The 21,107-nt window shown below is 36.7% G+C and overlaps 1 protein-coding gene across 2 annotated transcripts in view; it reads right to left on the bottom strand.

Annotated features, from left to right (window-relative positions):
- MGAT4B (alpha-1,3-mannosyl-glycoprotein 4-beta-N-acetylglucosaminyltransferase B) overlaps positions 1-21,107 on the bottom strand; it is a 258,169-nt gene that overhangs the window by 75,191 nt on the left and 161,871 nt on the right. For both annotated transcript variants that reach the window (XM_072400585.1, XM_072400586.1), the window contains exons 6-8: positions 19,787-19,900; positions 13,209-13,284; positions 10,306-10,420 (exon numbers count right to left, since the gene is read on the bottom strand). In XM_072400585.1, coding sequence (XP_072256686.1) covers positions 10,306-10,420; positions 13,209-13,284; positions 19,787-19,900 — 305 coding nt within the window. The remainder of the gene's footprint in view (positions 1-10,305; positions 10,421-13,208; positions 13,285-19,786; positions 19,901-21,107) is intronic.

Below are 21,107 nucleotides of genomic sequence, written 5' to 3'. Positions count from 1 at the left end.
TTGCAGCTGAGCTTTTTTTTAAAAAAATTTTCAATTAACAGGTATAAAAACAGAAAGAAAAAATAAAAATATGTATACAATATTTGCAAGATAGTACATCTATTTTCTTTTAAAACATCAAATACATCAAATACTCATTTAGTGCAACAATATAGTGCAAAAAAGTCCAAGAAACAGGATCAAAGTATACATTGTACAAAAAGTGCACCTCAAAAGCATGGGCTACCTGTATTTTTTAATTTTTCATCTCGTTTTACTTGCAGATATTTACTTGATATTTATTCAAACAGTGTAAACTTTCATTCAAACAAACTTGAAAACCAAAGGGAGGGAGGAAAAAGAGGGAAGGGGGCGAGGGAGGGGGAGGGGAGAAGGGAAATAAAATAAACTAAATTGATCATGTGCAGTGAGGTCATATTACCTTCAACAGGATGGGAACTAAAGATAATCCGAAAACAAATACGGTCAAGGCAACCTATAGCTTAATATTCCGCTAATACCTTTTCTATAGCAGATTAGGATGTTCCCAACATCCATGTATCATACCACACTGTATATTACCACAGAGTGGCGGAATAGCTCAATTACATCATTCAGTTGTTCTGGTGTATTGGAAATAGGCCATCCATGTGCCAAAACATTTTTGGGGGTGTGTATCGAGATGTTGAGTTACCTCTGTCTTATCTATGAGCATCAGGGAATGTAAATAATTGAAAACCTGTGTTGTTGAGGGTGGATGTTTTTCTTTTCAGTTTTTTAGAATTGCCTTTTTAGCAGCCAATAGACACAGGTGTAGACATTTTGATATTGTATTTGGAGTGCCTCCATTTGATGCAGCTGAGTTTTTATGCAATCTGACATTCATGAATGATTTGGATTATACATAAAGAAAATTTTTTGTTTTTTAGGTTTCTATAGTTTTAATTATGATTTCTGCTTAGTAATATCAAAGAATATCATTTTAAGCTAGAAAAAAAATTCCAGATTTCAGAGTTTTTAAAGCGCAAGTTTTGTCTTTTGTTTAAGCTTTAAAAGGTTGTTTGTAATTTCTTTAGGAAATGAAAAAAAAGTGACAAAGCTATTAGTTTTAGACCCAACATTTTAACTAGTAAGGGTTCTAAATAGCAGCAATGTTGACACTGATAGTGGGTAGTGCATCAGTCAGTGGATTACTGGTTTATTTGGAGATTGCATCATACCAAACACTTAAAAAATAGTACCCCACATTATATTTTAAAAACTTAAAAATTAAAAAAAAAAAAACTAGAACTATTCAGCTGCCATTAATTTTTACATAATTTGCTTTTATTTTGGCTAATAAGATTGCTCCACTTATGAGGTCTCACTGGATAGGGGGATGGCATCTGGTGTGATTCAGCTACCAAATCTAAATTTGGTAACAAAAGGAAACAGTCAAAATAAAATGAAAAATGAAAACAAATCAGAGATTTAGGCTACGTACATAGGTGCAATAATTATTGTTGGAAACTAATGACTAACGACCGTTCGTCTGATAATCGTCAACAAAAAAAGTGCACAACCACTGGCCAACGACGCCGATAAATGAGCAATGTCACTGGAAACGAACGACCGTCCCCGATGGATCTAATTGGGCGACGATCGTTCGCTATCTATTGTGTGTATGGTCATTCAGTGATCGTGGATTGTTTTGCGGTACACTTTCTATAGTATACGTCACTTTCTGCATTGTTCAAACGATCGTATCTAGTGTGTGCACTTTATTGGTGGATTATATTTGAATTATCGTATTGTTACAGCATGTACAGAATTGTGCACGATACGATCGTTCAAAATAATCATGCATAATTGATTGATCAGTTGATCAGTTGTCAATCCTTCGTTTTCAACAACAATTAGCTAATAAAGTTAAAAACATTTGGGTCTGCTTTTAGATGATCCATTTCCTTTAAAATGATAGGTGAGAGTTTCATTAGCCAGCAGAGATAATTCGTCATTTTTTGTAAGAAAGGTCAAAAATCTTGCAGATCTTTGTCATGTGATCTCTGGGTGCAAAACTGTCTTCAGCCAGATACTGTTTGGTTTGCAGAACCAGTATTTGTAGTAAACTTATATGGCCTCCCATTGTACATATATAATCATAAACAAAACAAATTTATTTTTTAAGGTTTAAAACACAATGTATTGTGTTAATGTATGACATAACAATGACATACAGAGATTTAAATATTAAAAAAAAGAACTGTTCCCTTCCCCAACCGATGCGGAGAGATATAGACGCTGACACCCCTGACCACCCTTTCTAAAAATGCTTGTTCTATAGTAAACATGCTGATCCAAAATATTTAGTATATTTATTAACTGAACTGGAACAAGAATACCCTTGAGGAGTGTGACTATCTGTTGTATACTAATTCTGGGGCAATAACTCTACTGTGCTAACAGTAGTAAGCAAGAATAGACAGCAACTAGTATTTTCAGAAAAAAAAGTACAAATGTCCAAATCAAATACACAAAACATTCCAAATCACAGTTTACAGATTGCAAATAGTTGATTTCTATTACACTATGTGACAGGCAAACATTGGCTTCTATGTTAAATAGTATCCCAGTAATGTGTGAGTTCTCTTATTGCACTGGAAGCAATTCCATAAAAAGCACTATAAATTGTACATAACAAATAACTATAATGTTCCAGGCTAATCTTCACATGGGATTCACTGCCTGAAAGGTCTAAAAATGTAAATCTCTGTAATTTCCAAGGATTTTATTCATGTTCAGTACTTTTGCATCCTCCATTTAATGTAACTAGAACTGCTGAAATCTCCTATTGTTGTGAAGAAAATAGTAATCAGCCCTCGGAGCTGAACTTCTCAATCACATTACTTTATAAAACTAGGCATAACATGCAAATAGGAACATTGGAGGATGCCTTTTTTTATTACCCTGGTAGAGCTGATTTTACAGACATAACCATAGTGTATGACATTTATTTAAGTGACAAATGATAATGTAAACTTCTCTAGGGCATCAGAACATAAAAGCTGGGCATATTCTACTTTAGTTAAGTCTTACTTTGTCTTAGCTTTACAATAGAATAAAAAGCATTAAAAAAAAAAAGTTTTTATGTACAAAAAAAGAGGCTTCCATGTCTTTTTCTTACACATAAGAAAGAATTTGACTATTTGAAATGGTGGATCATTTTTCAAAAGCGCCGATTGCTTTAAAAGTGGTGATCACAGTGCTTGAAACAATCACCACTGATTTTTGTTATTAACAGTCATGAAAATAAAAAGTTTACTACCAAATTGCTCTACAAAATACATGTGGAATTCTTGTTATTGGCATGTTAAATGAATTGAACATTTTCTTGCGGAGTTCTTCTAAATTTTTCTAATTAAACATTGAGCAGGAATTCTATAAGGAGGAATCAGGGAGAGGTAAACTGAAAGAATGACTGGAAGTACCTTGGTCAATAAGGACTTTTTAAATTTTAATGGTTGTATTTCCAAGTTACTGTTAGTTAAAGTGGACCTTTGCTGCCTCGTATATTTACCCTTTAGAATGAGAATTCTTTAATAAACATGATTACAACTCGAGCGATTCCCACTGTCTTGTAGCAACACTAGTAGAATATATAGCTCTGACTACTTCCTTAGATACAAAGTGGGCATCCCAGAAGGCTGCAGGTCAAAACTTGCAGATAGGAGAAAAGGTGGTGGGAAAAGTATAAACATTGCCAATGTGAACTAGGCAAGATCTTGTAAGTGGAATTAGCTTAGATTTAAAAGAAAGAGAATTATACAGTCAAGAGAAAAAGAAAGTATACCCTCTTGTCTCTGATTACAGAATCTTTTATAATTTTATTTATAGATACTATTTGGGGGTCAGGTCAATTTAGCCCTTCCCTGTACAACATGTCGTTGGAGTTTTACCCACATTATTGCCCCTTACATTCTTCATTGTTTTTTCTTTATATCATTATTTACTCATGTTTGGATCTTCAGACTCAAATGACATCTGATAAGCGGACCTCAGCATCTGTTTGAGAGTTTCTCAAAGTCTCCCAAAGTAATCTAGAGTTGACTATGAGGCCATCCCTCCCAACCACACATACAAATCTTCAATAGAAAGGCTGAAAAAGAATCAAAGTATTGAAACTCAAAATCCAGACCTTAATATGATAGAAATGCTGTGGAGGAACCTTAAAAAATTATGCAATAAACAAATCCACAAACAATAACCCCCCTAGTTGCAATCCCAAGTGTGACTCGGGGTGGGAAAACAATGCAAAAAGCCGTAACCCCGAGTCACACTTGGAGTAACTTTGGTGGTCCCTCTTACCTTAGCCCCGCGCTCCAGCGGCGATCCAACGATCCCGCTGTGATGCTGGGGCGCTTCCCCATCAGGGGGCGTGGCAGGGTGGAAAATTTAAAAACAGATTACCGAGTAATCTGCTTTTAAATACCACCCGGGTCCCCAGCACCCCGCTGCACGCATCTGTAGTTAGATGCGATGCATCATGCAGAATTTCTGCATGGTGCATCGCATCTAACTGCAGATGCGATCACCAATAGTAAATCCCGGGGGTGATGCCAGCGGAGATTTCCTGCTGGCAGCACCCCCTGAATCTACTGCGGCTGCTCGCATCACCCGGAGATCAGCCTGGAGAGTGAGCAGGGCGGGGACATCCCCACCGCATCACCCGGAAGATGTCACACATCTGATGGATTCTGATGGAGTGATGGATTCTGGGGGTGGGAAATTTAAAAGCAGATTACTATGTAATCTGCTTTTAAATTTTTTTACAGTGAAATACACCAAAAAACACAAAATAAAAGTATCAAATCACATTTTGGTGCACCAAGCATCATTGCCCAGTGCCCTGATTTACATTTTGCCCACTATTATCCCTGACCTTGATCTGACCTTTTGATGACTTAAAAATCATCTCGCCGGTGCAAGCGCTGTTTTGGAGGAATTTGAAAGCAGCGATAGCGATTTGGAGTCCCTTGTGGAATCAAGCGATAGTGATTTACCAGGAAATTTGTCATCGGACAGCGAAAGTGAACTGAGAGACGATTCTGAACCTGTGCGCACATGGTGTCCTATTGACCGTGATGTGGACCAGGCAGCACCGCCAAGATTTCCATTTCAGATGAAAATTTAGGCTCAATGTGACGACCCCCTGGCATATCTGAAGTTGTTTTTGACCGATGAAGTTATCGAAAAAATTGTTGCGGAGACAAACAGGTAAGCCGCTCTTGTGTTTGCTAACTTTTTTAAATTTTTCGCTATTTTTTTTTTATTATGCCAACATATATGCTGCTCTGTGTTTGCTAACATATTACTTGCCACCTTCACACTTTAAAAGAACATATCCTAAAATACTTTTTTTATTTTGTTTTATGCAGGTACGCTGGACATCACCTGAGGTTTGCAAAAAGCAGAAAGTGGGAACCTGTGACCAAGGATGACATTTGGCTGTTTTTGGGCTTGGTGATCCTGCAAGGAGTTGTTGGCAAACACATGCAGAAGTGGTATTGGTCCAAGAACAAAATGATTGCCACTTCATTCTTTGGCACAGTCATGCCAGAATACCGCTTTTCCCTCATAATGAAGTACCTGCACTTCGCAAACAATGAAGAATTTGATGATACTACCCATCCTGCACAAAAACTCAAGAAAATCTGGGAAGTATCTCAGATTATTCTACAAAATTTCCAGCAAACCTATGTGCCAGAAAGAGATGTCAGCATTGACGAAAGTCTAATGGCTTACAAGGGGAGGCTCAGCTGGGTGCAGTACATTGCGTCAAAGAGGGCACGATTTGGCGTGAAGACCTATATGCTGTGCGAATCCTCAACTGGCTACATCTGGAATATGGTACTGTACACAGGAAAGGGGACACAGTTCAATCCCAGGTACAGCCATTATGGATTGGCAACATCTTCAGTGCTATCCCTCATTGAGCCATTGCTGGGTCAGGGCTATTGTGTCATAACTGACAATTTTTACACCTCTCCTGAGCTTTATGAGTTCCTTCTGCAACACAGAACAGATGCCTATGGAACCGTTAGGGCTTACTGGCGCAACCTGGCCAGCACTGTTTGCAAAATGGAAGCTGAGGACAGGAGAAATTGTTGCCTGGCAGAAAGGAAAGATGATGGCCCTAAGATGGCGTGACACAAAAGATGTGTGCCTGATGAGTACTGCCCATGATGCCTCCACCGTTCTGGTACACACAAAACGTGGGAAAGAAGTGATGAAGCCACAGGTGGTGATTGACTACAACAACACCATGGGAGGAGTCGAAAGAGCTGACCAAGCCATGACATTCTACCCAGCGATAAGGTAACAGAAAAGGAAGTATTACAAGAAGATTTTCAGGTATCTTGTTGAGCAGTGCCTATGGAATGCCTACGTTCTGTACAAAAAAAATAGAGGCCTGTGAATCATTCAGACTTCATTTTGCAAGTTTCCGAATCCATAGTCAAGAACCACCAAACACCATCAGTGGCTATGAATAGACCTGGACGTCGTGCTTACACCGCTGTCAAGCCAGAACGCCTGACTGGTCGTCACTTCGTTGAATACATCCCACCAACCCAGAAAAAGGCAGCACCTACAAGGATGTGCGTGGTTTGCTCCTCAAAGACCGATGACAGAGGAAGAAAGAAACGCAAGGATATTTTTTGCTAAATTACATTGTTGTGGTGTATTATTTCATTATTTTTTTAATTATGATTTATAATTATGTATTATAATATAATATATGATTATGATATAATGATTAAATATAATTATTATACCCGGGAGTTAATCCTAAGAATTACAGACCCACAATATAAACAAAAATTTCTATGGGATCACGTTTTGCATCAAAAAACTGACAGAATTAGAACGCTAGGGGGGTTAAACATCTCTTCTCAAGGGAGAGATTCCACAATATCCTTTTGTAAACTGGTGCCCGAATATCAGTTGTCACTTGGTTGCCCAATCAAACAGTACATACAGGTCTGCTTGAAAATTATAGACATCTTGTATGGACTTAAATCTATTACATAGTTTGGTGTCACCTGCAAACACAGAAATGGTACTTTTAATCCCAAACTCTTTATCATTTATAAAAATGTAAAGCAGTATAGGTCCCAACCCTGAACCCTGGGGTACACCACTAATAACCTTAGAATCACCTTGAAACCCTGGACCATTCAGAAAATATATATTTTTTCACTTTCCAAGGATTTTTCAATAAATTTAGTGTATTTCAGGTCTGCTGAATGCAGAAATGACATCAGTTTCATTGAGTTGGCTCTAGTTCTTGTGATACAGGAATCGGAAAGGATGATTTTACCAACAACAATTGTTAACACAGCATATTATTATCAACCTTGATTTACACCATTATTTTGCATTTTTTTATATTAAATGTAGCCTTATTTTCATGAATCTTTTTTATTTGCCTTTTTATTCATACATTTCCTTTTTTTACAGAAATTTGAGTTCTACAAGAAGAAGTTGTTTCAATGACCCCAATGTGTTTTACTACATTTGTGGTGAATATTCTCAGCAAAAACAGACAAGAAACATTACAGAATTTGTGAAACAAGCATATCTTGCATATTTTGGTATTAAACTGGGGGACCAATATAAGTATTGGGGTCCCCATATGGTATGCAAAACGTGTGTAGAGTGTCAATGTCAGTTAAAAAAATGGAAAACTGAAAGTTTGAAATTTGGTGTACCTATGGTATGCGAGAGCCCACAAATCATCATAATAATTGTGCTGTGAATGTAAATGGTTTAATTAGTTACAAGAAAAACAAGTGGGAGTACCCTGATTTGGAATCAGCAAGAAGACATGTGCCGCATGGTGCTGATGTTCCCATACCAGTGTTCAGTACACTTCCTGATGTTCCTGTATCCGACATTGACGATATACAGGGTTTGGAGTGTAATCCAGAGTTAGCAGTGGAAGTGAACATGAAGGAAGTGTTTTATCAAACCAACAGTTCTCTCAAGAAGAGCTCAATGATTTAATACGTGACCTAAGTCTGTCAAAACAAGCATCTAAACTCTTAGCATCCTGACTACAAGAAAAGAACTGTCTGAGAACTGTCTATTTCAGTGAAGATAGAGGCTTTGTGTACTGTTGTAACATCCCTAGACTACCAGCCCATATGGGAGTACCAGAATACAGAGCAGAAGACTGGCAGCTTTTCATAGACAGTTCCACTCAACGTTTGAAATCAATTCCAATTGGTCACTCAACAAAATTTAAAGAAGAATTTGAAAATATCAAAATGGTTTTACAAAAGCTTTGCTATCATGAACACCAATGGTCCATATGTGTAGACCGATGACAGAGGAAGGAAGAAACGCAAGGAAACCAGGTTCTACTGTCCTGACTGTGATGTTGGACTTTGTGCAGCACCCTGCTTTAAAATCTACCACACCCGGGATGTCTACTAAAAATGTAAATATTTTTTTTTCTAAGATCTGCATTTAATTTATCATCTTATTTATCAATAATATTGCACCCTTGTTTGGAAAATTTCAGTAGGAAATTTTTGATAAAAAATTTTATTTTTGATAAATTACACTGTTGTGGTCTATTATTTCATTATTTTTTATAATAATGATTTATAATTATGTATTATAATTTATGAATAAAATATAATAAATAAATATAATTATTATACCCGGGAGTTAATCCTAAGAATTACAGGCCCACAATATAAACAAATATTTCTATGCAAAAAAAAAATAGGATCACTTTTTGCATCAAAAAACTGACAGAATTAGAACGCTAGGGGGGTTAATAAACTGAAGCAATGTTGTAAAGAAGAGTTTGGCTGAAATTCCTCCACAACATGTAACATGTAACAGACTGACAAAACTCAAAGAGAAAGTTTATCATGGGGTGTAATTAGTTTTTTTTTACACATAGCTTCTCTATTTTGACTTCATTTTTGTTAAAATATAATAATGATACAAATAATGTCTTAATCTGTAATCTAAAAGGAACAATTTTTTTTTATGATGTTCCGAAAGATATATGCAATTGCTACCCACTTACTTTGGGCTTTGTGCCATTTTTTTGATGGTATTACAGAAACATGGGGCAGATTACAAATATCTAAATGTAAGTGTATTTGAGCATGTAAGTATGAAAATTGTTTATTACCAGGTGTTGAGAAGTTACCAATGATGAAATGTTTTGTATGTAATTGTACCTCCCAATCAATTTTGAAGAAGTGGACTGGTTCCACAAAATGCAACAAGCAAGAAAAAAGATTGGGATTGATGTTTTAATTGTTTTTATTGATAAAAGACTATAAGCTAAATTGTATGAACACATTTGCCTTAAAAGTCCCGAGTTGTTTGATGGAAATTTTAACATATTTATTTGTTTTGGGATGTGGCAAAAAATAAAAGAAGGATATTAGAAACTTTCTAAAGAACCATTTTTAAAGTGATGTAGCTACAGTGATACCAACTCAGTAAAAAAAAAGATGGGAAAAAGGTTTTGTGAACTATAAGCATCACAACCCTAAGACTGTAGTAAACTGTTATGACAATTCTAAATTGTCAAGACAAAAGTGGGGAAATAATGAAGAGAAAAAAAAAAAGTACAGAAAAGTGAAGGGGATAGAGAAGTGATGGTAGCAAAGATAACAAAGGTGCATCACGAAAATGTCCCAGACCAGGGTAAGATGTAATCAAACAGCAATCTCTATATATTTCAAACATTGGCACAGCGAGATAAAGAATCACAAGAAAATCCCAGGTAATGGTAAGCACTATGATATCCTGACACGGAATCCATGTGCTTGAAACAAAAATCACAGTAGTTTTAAAGAAATAAGTCGCAAAAAAAACATTTTAAAAAAATGGGAAAAGTTGAAAATGGTTCTGATGTAGTATACAGAGACCTAAAAAAATATGTTGTCTTTAGTTATAGCTTGACTATAACATGGCCTACAGCAACACAAATAAATCTCCTAGCTAATAAGAGCACATAAAAACAATATGATGGTAATGAGATAACTATCCAAACATTTCTCCCCACATTATAAGGGCTGAAGGAGCTGGACCAGTACATAAAGTTATAAAACATTCACAAAAAGTAGAGGGCTATAATATGCTGAGAAAATGGATGTGCAATTTTTTCAGTTACAGTGGAAAATATGGCATTGCATGTGAAGACCTAAGCTTACTCTACATTTAGCCTTTAAACATTTAACTGGATGGGAATTAACAAGAAATGCCATTGAAAAAAATATATTAAAGAAGAAAAAAGGGTATTTTCATAACCATTACCAATGAAGCCAAGCTGTGAGAATTCTAGAATCATCCACTCCTCAGAGGGCTGCTGAAGGGCAAAGTTTTTCATTGTGCTCAGATAGTTGGGTTTAGCCACAATATCATCCTCCAGCTGTAGAAATAGAAACATAAAAGGAAACACAACTTTCATGAGTAACAGAAGCTCTGCTTTGTGCCCAAACCCTTCATTACACAGCTGCAGAAATATTTCTTTATTAAGGCAAGCTATTTATTTCATGACCCCTACATACCTGGTTGAAAGCGCAATTTAAAAGCTTTGGAGAATTATGTGGATTCAATAGCAAAATAACACAAAAATACAGTAAATTTCTGTTCTCTAGTAAATGTCAATATGGAAGTGGCAAATTTAACCAATTAGAACAGTATAGGTTCTATAACATGGTCAAAACATGGATATGCCCTTAATTTCAGCCTGCAATACAAAAGGTGTGGGCAAGGCTTCTCCCACCCAACAGAAGGGAAGATACCAATATAATCTGAGGCCCATAGAAGTAGCAGGCAAAGTTGTACTTATTCTACCCCCAAAGTTGTCATATTCTACCCCCTACATTACATCAGGATGCCAATGAACCTAAAAAAGTGCAGAAGGGAGATTCTTCCAAAAACCACAAAAGAAACAGATTGTTTAGTTAAGCTACGTACACACGGCAGATTTTTATCGCCCGATAATCGGCATCGGCCAAATATCGGGCGAAAATCTGCCGTGTGTACAGTCTGTATGTACAGCACCGTTCATGCATCGGGTAGTCCCTTGTCGTTGGAAAGGATCGTGAAAGATCCTTTCCAACGACAAAAATTGCAAGTGTGTACGCAGCTTAAGGGTCAGCCTTGTGTCTTCATCATCTGCTGGTTGATATTTAGCACTGCAGCTCAAGTATTTGAAGCACTTACTTGTTCTAATCAGGGAAATGATTTAGTAAATGGATCAACCAACAGGTCGGTCTGTTTGCTCATGCCAAGGATAGAGATCTGTGACTCATGTATCTCTAGACTTGTGCCTAATGGTTATTACAATTTTATTTTCTTTGATGTATTTGTTGCTTGTGTGTGCCAATCTAATCATTGGCTTGTTTTCCCTGAGAAACCTTAAAGAGGTAAATATAAACTATTCTAAATATGTAATATTTCATTTCTCATATATTTAAGGGGGAAGTAAACCTTAGCAGTTGACGTATTTTCTTCTCTGGTCTGCGTAATATATCCAAACAAGCAATCTCTCCAACTGTAGCTTTACAGATTCATTACATTAATTGTTATTGATTTTTTCCTTGTTAGAGACCCGCTGCTCTTGTTGCAGGTACAGAAATCTAAATACCTCAAGCTGAAAACAAAGTCTTTGTGAAGAAAGTTATTATGTTGTTTATTATTATTTTGAGTTTGGTAAAGGTAATTTGGTTTGAGTCAGTTTATTATGCCAATGAAACAGTTTTGTTAAATTGGTTCAACAAGCACAAAATATATCTGTAGACCATGTGGAAAATTTAAACCTGTCTTATGTAATCCTAAAAAGGGACTGTATCTTCTTCCCTTGCAGGTCTTTGAAAGGTCTATAATATGAATCTACTCTGGCTTTGCAGCACAAAGGTGTCATGTCGGAATCTTAGCCAGGATGCCACCTGCACAGAGTTTGTATGTTTTCTGCGTGTTTGCGCTGATTTCCTCCAACAATAGGCAAAAATACTGGTAGGTTTATTAGCGTTTTACACAATTAAACTTTGATAGGGACATCAGATTGTGAACCTCTCCAAGAGACAGTTTGTGACATGTCTATGAATATGTTGGCACTATATAAATAAATATATATATATATATATATATATATATATATATATATATATATATAGACGCCGCTGCAGCAGGCAGTATGGCCGAGGCTGCTGCCCTGCTCGCAGCGTGTCTCTCTCTGCAGGCGGAAGGATCTGTCCTGGCCAAACTACTGTTCGGCCAGGCGGCATCCCTTGCATCTCTATGGACGTGATTACAGAAAGTCCTGTTCTCAGCACTCCTTTGGATGTGCAAAGTAAGGCACGTCCCAGGGGTGCTGTGGGAAAAGGTGCGCACGCTACCACTTGTGCCTCTTGTACCCCCCGAGGGCGTGGCACTCGACTGCCTCGCCGCGGGGCGGGACATAGTTAGTTTGAATTCCCTGCGGCCAATCAGCCGCAGAGGATTCAGTTACCCTCCAATCAAATGGCGCCAGGTGGTGCAAGGTCATTGGTCACCCTGGCCATTTAGGGAGAACCTGTCCTGAACACCATTGCCCGCTATAAGCCTCTGTCTACACAGTGTGCTTGGGTGCGTTCTTTGTGATGGTTAATGTTTTTCAAATTTGTCATTATCATAGCAACCTGGTCTGATACCTGATTCTTGCCTGAACTCTGCCTGTCCTGACCTGGGATTGTTTGTGATCTCTCTTGTCTGCTGCCTGCCCTGACTTCGGATTGTTCCTGACCTGCCTTTGCCTTACCCTTCTGTACTATGCTTATCAGACTTGTCATCTGTAAATAACCCTTGTCTTGTTTTATGGCTATAATAAAACTCTATAAAAGGACCTTTGGAGTTGGCTGTGGTTTGTGTGCCAAGGCGCATTACATATACACAGTATATATATGGAAATATATGGCATGTTTGCTCTAATATACACTCTATATAGAAAATACTTTAAAATAAAAATATTTACCTCCATCCACATTGGGGACATTCTATTTAATGTTTATGCAGGACTTTGGTTGAACTATATATAATAAATTACTTATCCAACAAACTGTTTTGTTTTAAACATTATATCCTTCAATAGGCTTATCACATTCATCCTAGTATCTATTTTGCAATATGTATGATAGCATTTCAGTCTTTATTTAAAAAGTAAGTACACCTACCTGCACATAGTATGTACCCTTTGATTGGGCATACATCATTAGGAAGCAATAATCTAGATTCTGTTTTGTTCTCCACCTGCAAAACAAACATTGATTTACATTAATATTCCAATGGCATGTTTGGAAGAATGCAAGGGTAAAGTTAATTACTCGATGGTTATTTAGGTGTATTGTGCACTATTATATCTTCTATATTTAGTGCCTGAAACGACATTAAATGATTATTTACATCAAATTATTCAGAGAGCATCACAGATTGTAAGTTACTTCTGTAGTTTTGCTATACTCAGGGAATGCAGCTCAAAAAACAGTAAGTACTCATTTAGTTTATTGAGGTTACCCAGCAGGTTTTCCATCAACCAGAATGTTTAACCCTGCAGTTGTGTTCAGTCTAATAGTTTCCATTGAAAGCCCTTCCCTGCACAAGTGAAGGAGATTTTATATTATATATGAGCTTTATAGAGTGATTGGCAATATACAGTAAAGATCAGCAACTTTGGCTATTGGTAAGGGCCTGGAATAATCTCACCAATAAAAGTAAATATACTGTATTTTTATGAATGTATAGAATACTCACCCCCACAAACATTAAAACAAAAAATTGAGTATTTTAAATTAGCTCATATGTTGAGCTATTGTTTAAGCATTTATGTTTGTGAAGGTTCCCATCTATCTAGGTCATGTTTAAGTTGTAACCAGTAAGAAGTTTTTAACTACATTCAACTGTATTTCTTCTGTACAGGTAAGAAATTCCACTACTCGTCCAAGTAGCTTTCAAAATCCCATTGTCATGAAATGTGTCAAGGAAAATTCTAATAGCCCAAAGGCATGATGGAAGGTATGCAGGTTTAAGGGACCACTCTTTCTATTTAAAGTATATTCAATCAGCATGATGCCATTTAGTCTGGGACTGGTGCTAATGTTGTAAAATGCTGGGCTAAATAAATAGATCCATAAATAGATATATACATTAACAAATGGTTAATAATTTAGGAACCGTTGTTCCAGTTTGATGGAGATGACCCCTTTTTACTTTCCGGAAATCAGTTGTACTGTCTATCAAAAATGTGCAACTCATTTTGCCTTATTAGCCAATTTATAGGAAGTTAAACATTTTGTTACAGTTGGTTACATTCAGCTATTACAAAAATATCATTTAAGCATTTAAGTCATTTTATGTGGCTTCCATATTTCTTTCCATAGATTTGTCACCAAATTAAAAATATTAATTTATAGATTAGATACAAAAAATGAAATATTTGTAACTGTTTTTTTCTAATAATTGCTGATAAACATTACTAGCCAAACAGGGAGTGCAATTCTTTTCAGCTGACCCATATACATTAATTATAAGAAGCAACAGAAAAGCACAGCCATTGTGCAGAACTGAAAATTTGACAGATGAACCTGAATATGAAAGGACATAGGCAAATACAGCTGCACTCATTTGCAAAATTCTGTTTAAATTTTATTTAAAAATGTATATGAGATAAATATCACAAACACAACATGACAGATAGATAGATAGATAGATAGATAGATAGATAGATAGATAGATAGAGATATTGTAACACTGTGACAAAGAGGTCAGCAATCTAGGGTCTCCCGGGAACTTGAAGGTTGCTTGTAGGTGCTATCAAAAGGATACTAGAGAGCCCTAAATACCACCTGTTAGGCAGAAACTTCAGGCTCTACACAGACCATGCCTCTCTAGAATTTCTGTTTTGGTTTTCCTGGAAACCTTTAAGAACAGGGTGGGTCAGGTTCCATATTCCAGATCCCACATGTTCCCAGAAGCCTATTTAGCACACCTTGTGCTAGGCAGCAGGTGGCTGGTGGGTAGACTGGCTGCAGGTCAGTCTGTCTGCTGCTGCAAAAAGAAAACATTTGTGTATGCTAGCCAGGAGGCTGAACATTTTCTTTATGAACTTTTACTATCATTGATAATAACCCTTGTGAGGAAAGACTATTTCTTTTTTTGCTTAATAAATACGGGCAGGAGCTATAGAGTGAAGTTGCTGTGTGAAGTTGCCATCCTACCAGTTAACGGTGATCCCTCACAATACATATATAGGTAGACAGAGATTATCAGAAAAACAACTATATATCCTTCTCAACATTTATTCTGATAAATCACTGAAATTCCAGGGATATATATACATATACACCTAAATTTTGTTTTCATTAAAAATATATTAAACATTTTTCTTACGTAGAGCTAGAATCTGCTTTATCGTGAACCCTGCAATAACCTGCACAGCACTGGGTAATAGAGGGTAAGACATTTCAGCAAATTCAGGGTTTTACTAGTTAGCACAGTTCTGTTAGTCAATAGTTTAAATATGTTTACAAAATACAGAGAACAGTGATGAGCTCACCAGTGTGCAGCTTGTCTTCTACAATCCAAGCTTGACCTGATTAGTATTATGTTTCCAGTGTTCTCCCTGGCCCCTTTTAGCTGGGCGCACTACCCGGCACTTTTCAGTAACCACCCGGATGTTTTTTGGTGCTTACTGAAGGGTTGGGTCACAATACAGGAGTTGCAACCCCCTCACTATTTCTTTCCACCCAGTTAAAAAAAAATTCTAGGTTGAACATTGATTTTGATGAGCCTTTCTGTTGTCCATTTGTGTCTAAATTCATTTGTTTGAGCTGTGCTTTGTTTTAATGTAAAATCTGTATTTGATATGCAACACCTGCATACAACAATATGTTGTAAATGTCCCCAGAGAACTGCTTATCCTTTACTTTAAGGTGTTCATTACTGACAGCCTGCTAACATACACCTGTTCATTTTTTGTTTTTCTAACAATTTTTATTTATTTATATGACAATACAATGGTTAGAGAAAGAAAGGTTGGGGAAAAGATAATTTATTCAAAAGGACCAATGTGAAAAAAATATATACACTGTTTCTTTACACATACACTGTTCATTTATCAAAAATGATTTTCTGCAGCTGTCCCCCTAATGATACACAAAAAACTTGGACAACATGCTGCCTCCTGGAATATGTGATGTAGGATGTAGGCTGTGGAATTGCCTACCCATCAAACCCACCAAGGGAAAAAACAGAAAAGGAACAATGAGTGAAAAACACAAATAAATATTTGTAACAGGGAGCTTTCTAAAAAACAAAAGTTCAATTTTGCCGGAAAGGTCACCTTATATTTTAGGTTAACAATTTTTATTGACATTTTAACAATTAACAAAACAAGGGGAAACAAGGAAGGAAAGAAGGCCTAATGCATATTCACAAGAAAGGCAATGACAACTATAAACAACATCAAATTATTCACATTAAAAAGCAAGTAATAAGTACAAAGTGAAAATGTGAACTTGAACATAGGAATAGCATAAAAAGTAATTAACACAAGCTCAAAATGACTGGGGGAATAAATGAGGAGTAAGTGAGGATGGAGGGGAGACCTCTTTAGGTTTTGTATGGCTGCCTGTACTTGGCAAATATCACAGAGAGATTTAAGCCTAAACTAGAACAATGACAGCTGAAAGGAAACACATAGGTGGATTCTTGGCAATGTTAATAAAACTAACTTTCTATCTATCAGTAACCTACATTAGGAGCAGCAGAGGCAGACACACAACAGTCTTTGATAGAGAGATAAACACTGAAGAACAAAGTCATTTATAGGCTCCAAGTGACACAAAAGACTTGTGTTTGTAACTTCTGCATGCCTTTGAAAACCTGCAGACAAATCTAGATGTCGAGGTTATTTAATATGCTCCTTGTTACTAAGCTGGAGCCAAAAGATCCATTATAATTTCTCATTTTTCTATCTGAGCTGTGTGAACTGTCATTTACAAAAAAAGACTTGGAATTGATTTTTGAAATATATATTGTGGAGTGAGGCTGTTTCAGGGCATATTCTAGATTAACCTGAAGGGAAGTTGTGTCACTACCAAAAAATAGAACACAGTTCAAAAAAATTTGTAAATATTAATCTTTGGTTGGACAATTGTAATGGCAACACCCCTAATGTCTTTTGTTCCTATGTTTTCAGACATTTTATTTTGTCACATGCACAGTGAAAGGATGATTCTGTTCACTTCCGAGATGAGGAAGGACATTTTACTGATTGCTGTGGCTTAAAGCAGTCCACAAACGCTTGCAAAGATGGTACACTATCATGGGTAAACCTGGGTGATCCAGCAAACCTAGAATATATTTTTTGGTTTGCTATTTGGCAAATGTTTTCAATCCTGGACCAGATCCATTTCAGAATTGCTGGATTACCCAGGCTCACCCTTGATAATCAATCTTCTCCAGCCTTGGATAGCTTTGATAAATCAGGCCCATTGTGTCTTTGTTTCATACTGAAAAACCTAAGCTTTCTGTTCTCATTTTACCAAACAACATTAGTTCCAGACCATTTTTTTTTGTTTTGACCTACTTTTGTTTTAACATATTATTTGCAAAGCATAGATTTGTGTCGCATGTGTTTTTTTTTTTAAGGGAAATAACTAGGAGATGGTGACATAAGAAGCTATTTTATCAGAGTTCTTGAAACTCCTGGTTCTGAAATCTTTGGTACATGGCAGAACACAGACATATAAGGATGTCACTACAAAGTCGATTGTCTGAACCAGTCATCCCAGGATATCTTACCGTGTTGTTGATCGCTTCGTGGCATATCCAGCAACATGGCTCCCCTAAGCAGAGCTGGCAGTTTAGAAGCCTACAGTTCCTGAGCAATTAGTATCAGATGAACTGCCTGCTGCCTTACACTTCTTACTACATTTGGAGGTAGTCTGAGACCTATGCAATCTTTAGCAGGCTAATATGACCTTGACCATAAATTATTATGAAAATAGAAACCTCAGCAATATATTAGAATCCATAGTCTGCCTGAAGGCGTGGACAATGAAAATTTAAAAGCTCTTTTTAATCAACTTTAGGGAACCCCGCCAAACACTACTCTTGAAAGTGACCGAATTCATGGAGCGCTTGGTCCCAGGTTGTCAGATTCTATTTGTTCCAGAGATATGATTTGCCAAATACATTTTTGCTGTAAAGGAATCAATTATAAGAGCTGCTTGAGAAAAGGGTCCCAGGTGCACAATTTACCCTAATCCTGGTTGTATCCAAAAAGACCTTACAAATGCAATGGATGCTACAGCCTCTACTCAAATGGTTGTGAGCATGGGAGATATTCCAATACTGGCCCTGATTTATTAAGCTCACCAAGGCTGGAGAGCATACACTTTTATCAGTGAAGCTGGGGGTTTCAGAAAACCTGGAATGGATTTCTTAAAAGTCATTAGCTATTTGTTAGCAAATGTTTTAATTCTAGACCAGATTGATTCCAGGTGTGCTGGATCACCCATGTTCACTGATGGAAGTATTCTCTCCAGCCTTGGACACAACAGCTTCAATAAATCAGGCCCATTGAGTAAATGTACCCCCATTTGGAGGAATTTTTACTTGCTTGCCATTTGTTTGGTGACTGAGAAAATAGGAGACAAAGTGAAACCATCCCAAAAGGCACACAAGTTGAAAAGTTGAGTAAGGTAGGAAAAGTCAGGATTGTCTGTGTACCCACAAGGAGAAATTCCCCTTAATTGTTACCCGGGTTACTAATATCTGACAGAATAAGAACTCTTTCTCAAATGAAAGATTTAGGTGGATTTGGGCACTAAGAAGTGGTATGGGAAATGTGTTTTATTGATACAATCCCCAATCATCATCAGGGGGTCACTTATTTTTAGGTATACCCTTGTATCATACCATGTTTTGAGCACTTGACTAATTAGACAGACATTAGGACATTCCTAAAAGTGTAAACAGAGAATTGGGGAAGCACACAAACCTCCGGAACTGCTGATATCTTTTGATGAGAATAAGTAATCAGCCAGTATGGTGCAGAAAACCTAGCTACACATCCACAGAAATTCACAGGAGAAATTACCGAGACTACCCAAGCTTAGAATATATTGCAAAATATAAAATGTCAACATATAATGAATCTCCGGATTATGGGATTTTTATTTTTAATAGAGAGCATGGAACATAGAACTAGATGGAACATGTGGCTGTAAAGATTCTCTACATGTTTGTAAATGACTCCTTGGAGAGCTCCAAATACCACACATAATTATTGATATGTATAAATAGTGACCCCCACCTATGGTCTTACTGATACAGCTGCCAACCCCATAAAGGATCAAAGTATAAAGAATCAGGAAAAAGACAAGAGTTTTTTGGCAAATTGCTTAAGTGTATTTTTTTAAATATTGATATGTTTGTTGGCTTTTCCCCCAAATTGACCTTAGATAATGTTAGGTCCATTACATTATAACTATGGCAGAGAAATTAGACTGTGAGAACCTCTAAGGGATAGTTAGCAACATACCTACAGACTCACTGCACTGTGAAGCACTGCATATTAAAACCTATAATAAAAAATAAGTAAGTAATAGTAATTAAATTAATAGTATGAGTCCGAACCAATGTGGATATCTTTGCTGTGATGTCACCTGTTTAAAAATGTGCTTAATGTGTCAATCACGAACCTAGCCATCTGCCTGTAGTTAACCTGTATGTTTTATTTGTACGTTACCTGACTCGCTCTCTGGGATCTCCAAAAGATTCTCGCAGGCGTGAAAAATCTGGGTAGAAGTTGGGTGATGGGGATATAACTTCTAGAAGGCCTGATTGGATTTCATTTGGAAACCTTGTCAGCAAACAAAAGAGAAATAAATTCAATCAAACGTATGTTTTTTAAATTCCATTCCATACTTGTATAAGAAAACATTTAAACATAATGCAATCAGATTAATATTAATAAAAATAATAATAATTATAATGAAATTGATGATTGTAAAGTTACATTATTTACATGTATTTAATGTCATACCCTTCAGATCTAGTTACAGTATAGGCTATTCACATTACAGAAGTAAATTAGAAGAAAATCTAAATCTTTGTGCACACAGCAGTTCACCGCAGCACCTTTTTTCTGTTAACTATGTCAATGCCATATTACAGTGTAATGCAAATTTCATTGTATATTCCATGTCAACTAAAACAGACAACAGTTTCTCTGCAAGAAACATGTGAAGAGCTGCTCAATAAAATGTTCTTCTGAAGCGATGAAAATTGAAATAAAGAGACTAAAACAGCATACATTTCCTTTTTGGATTGTTTGACAATGGCAGCATGAGTTAAAAAATGTTCTCTATATTGTCTCAGTCTGTTCTACAATGATTTTGCTTCAAGTATGACATATTCAGCCCATATATAAAGTTGGACAACATGTATCCATATTCAGCTGCTGGCAATAAAGCTGAATTTGTGTGCCATATTTGAGTGCCATATTTAATTTTATATATTACAAATATTACTTGCATAGTTGCAGAAAAGAAGAGAGACTATTAAACCCAAACACCAGTGAGATACGGGATGGCTATTAGACCAGTTAAGGATTTTCTGCAAGAAAATAAATAAATGTACGTTTAAATACAGCTAGCATATATATTTGAAAAGGTCCTGAGGGTTCAACAAACCTCTTACTGCAAGCTACTACATTGTAATTGTGTGTTAAGGTCCATTACAAATTACATATATCCATATACTTACATATACAGTGCTTCATAGTGAAAACAAAAGGCACAGGTGCACATGCTCTTTGCATTTGTAATGCACTACATTCTCACCAGCCCGTTTTTGGTGGACGGGCCACCCGCTGCCGTGCCCCTTTCGCCTGGCTCTTATCAGCAGCTCTGAACTGACAAAGGAGAGGCTGATTGCTGATAAGAGCCAGGTGGAGGGAGAAGAGTAAAGCTGCGTACACACTGCCAATTTTTGTCGTTGGAAAGGATCTTTCACGATCCTTTCCAACGACAAGGGAGTGCACGATGCATGAACGGTGCTGTATATGG

Source organism: Pyxicephalus adspersus, chromosome 2 (assembly GCF_032062135.1).
Source record: "Pyxicephalus adspersus chromosome 2, UCB_Pads_2.0, whole genome shotgun sequence".
Classification (NCBI taxonomy): Eukaryota; Metazoa; Chordata; class Amphibia; order Anura; family Pyxicephalidae; genus Pyxicephalus; species Pyxicephalus adspersus.
This window is presented reverse-complemented; position numbering and strand designations above follow the sequence as displayed.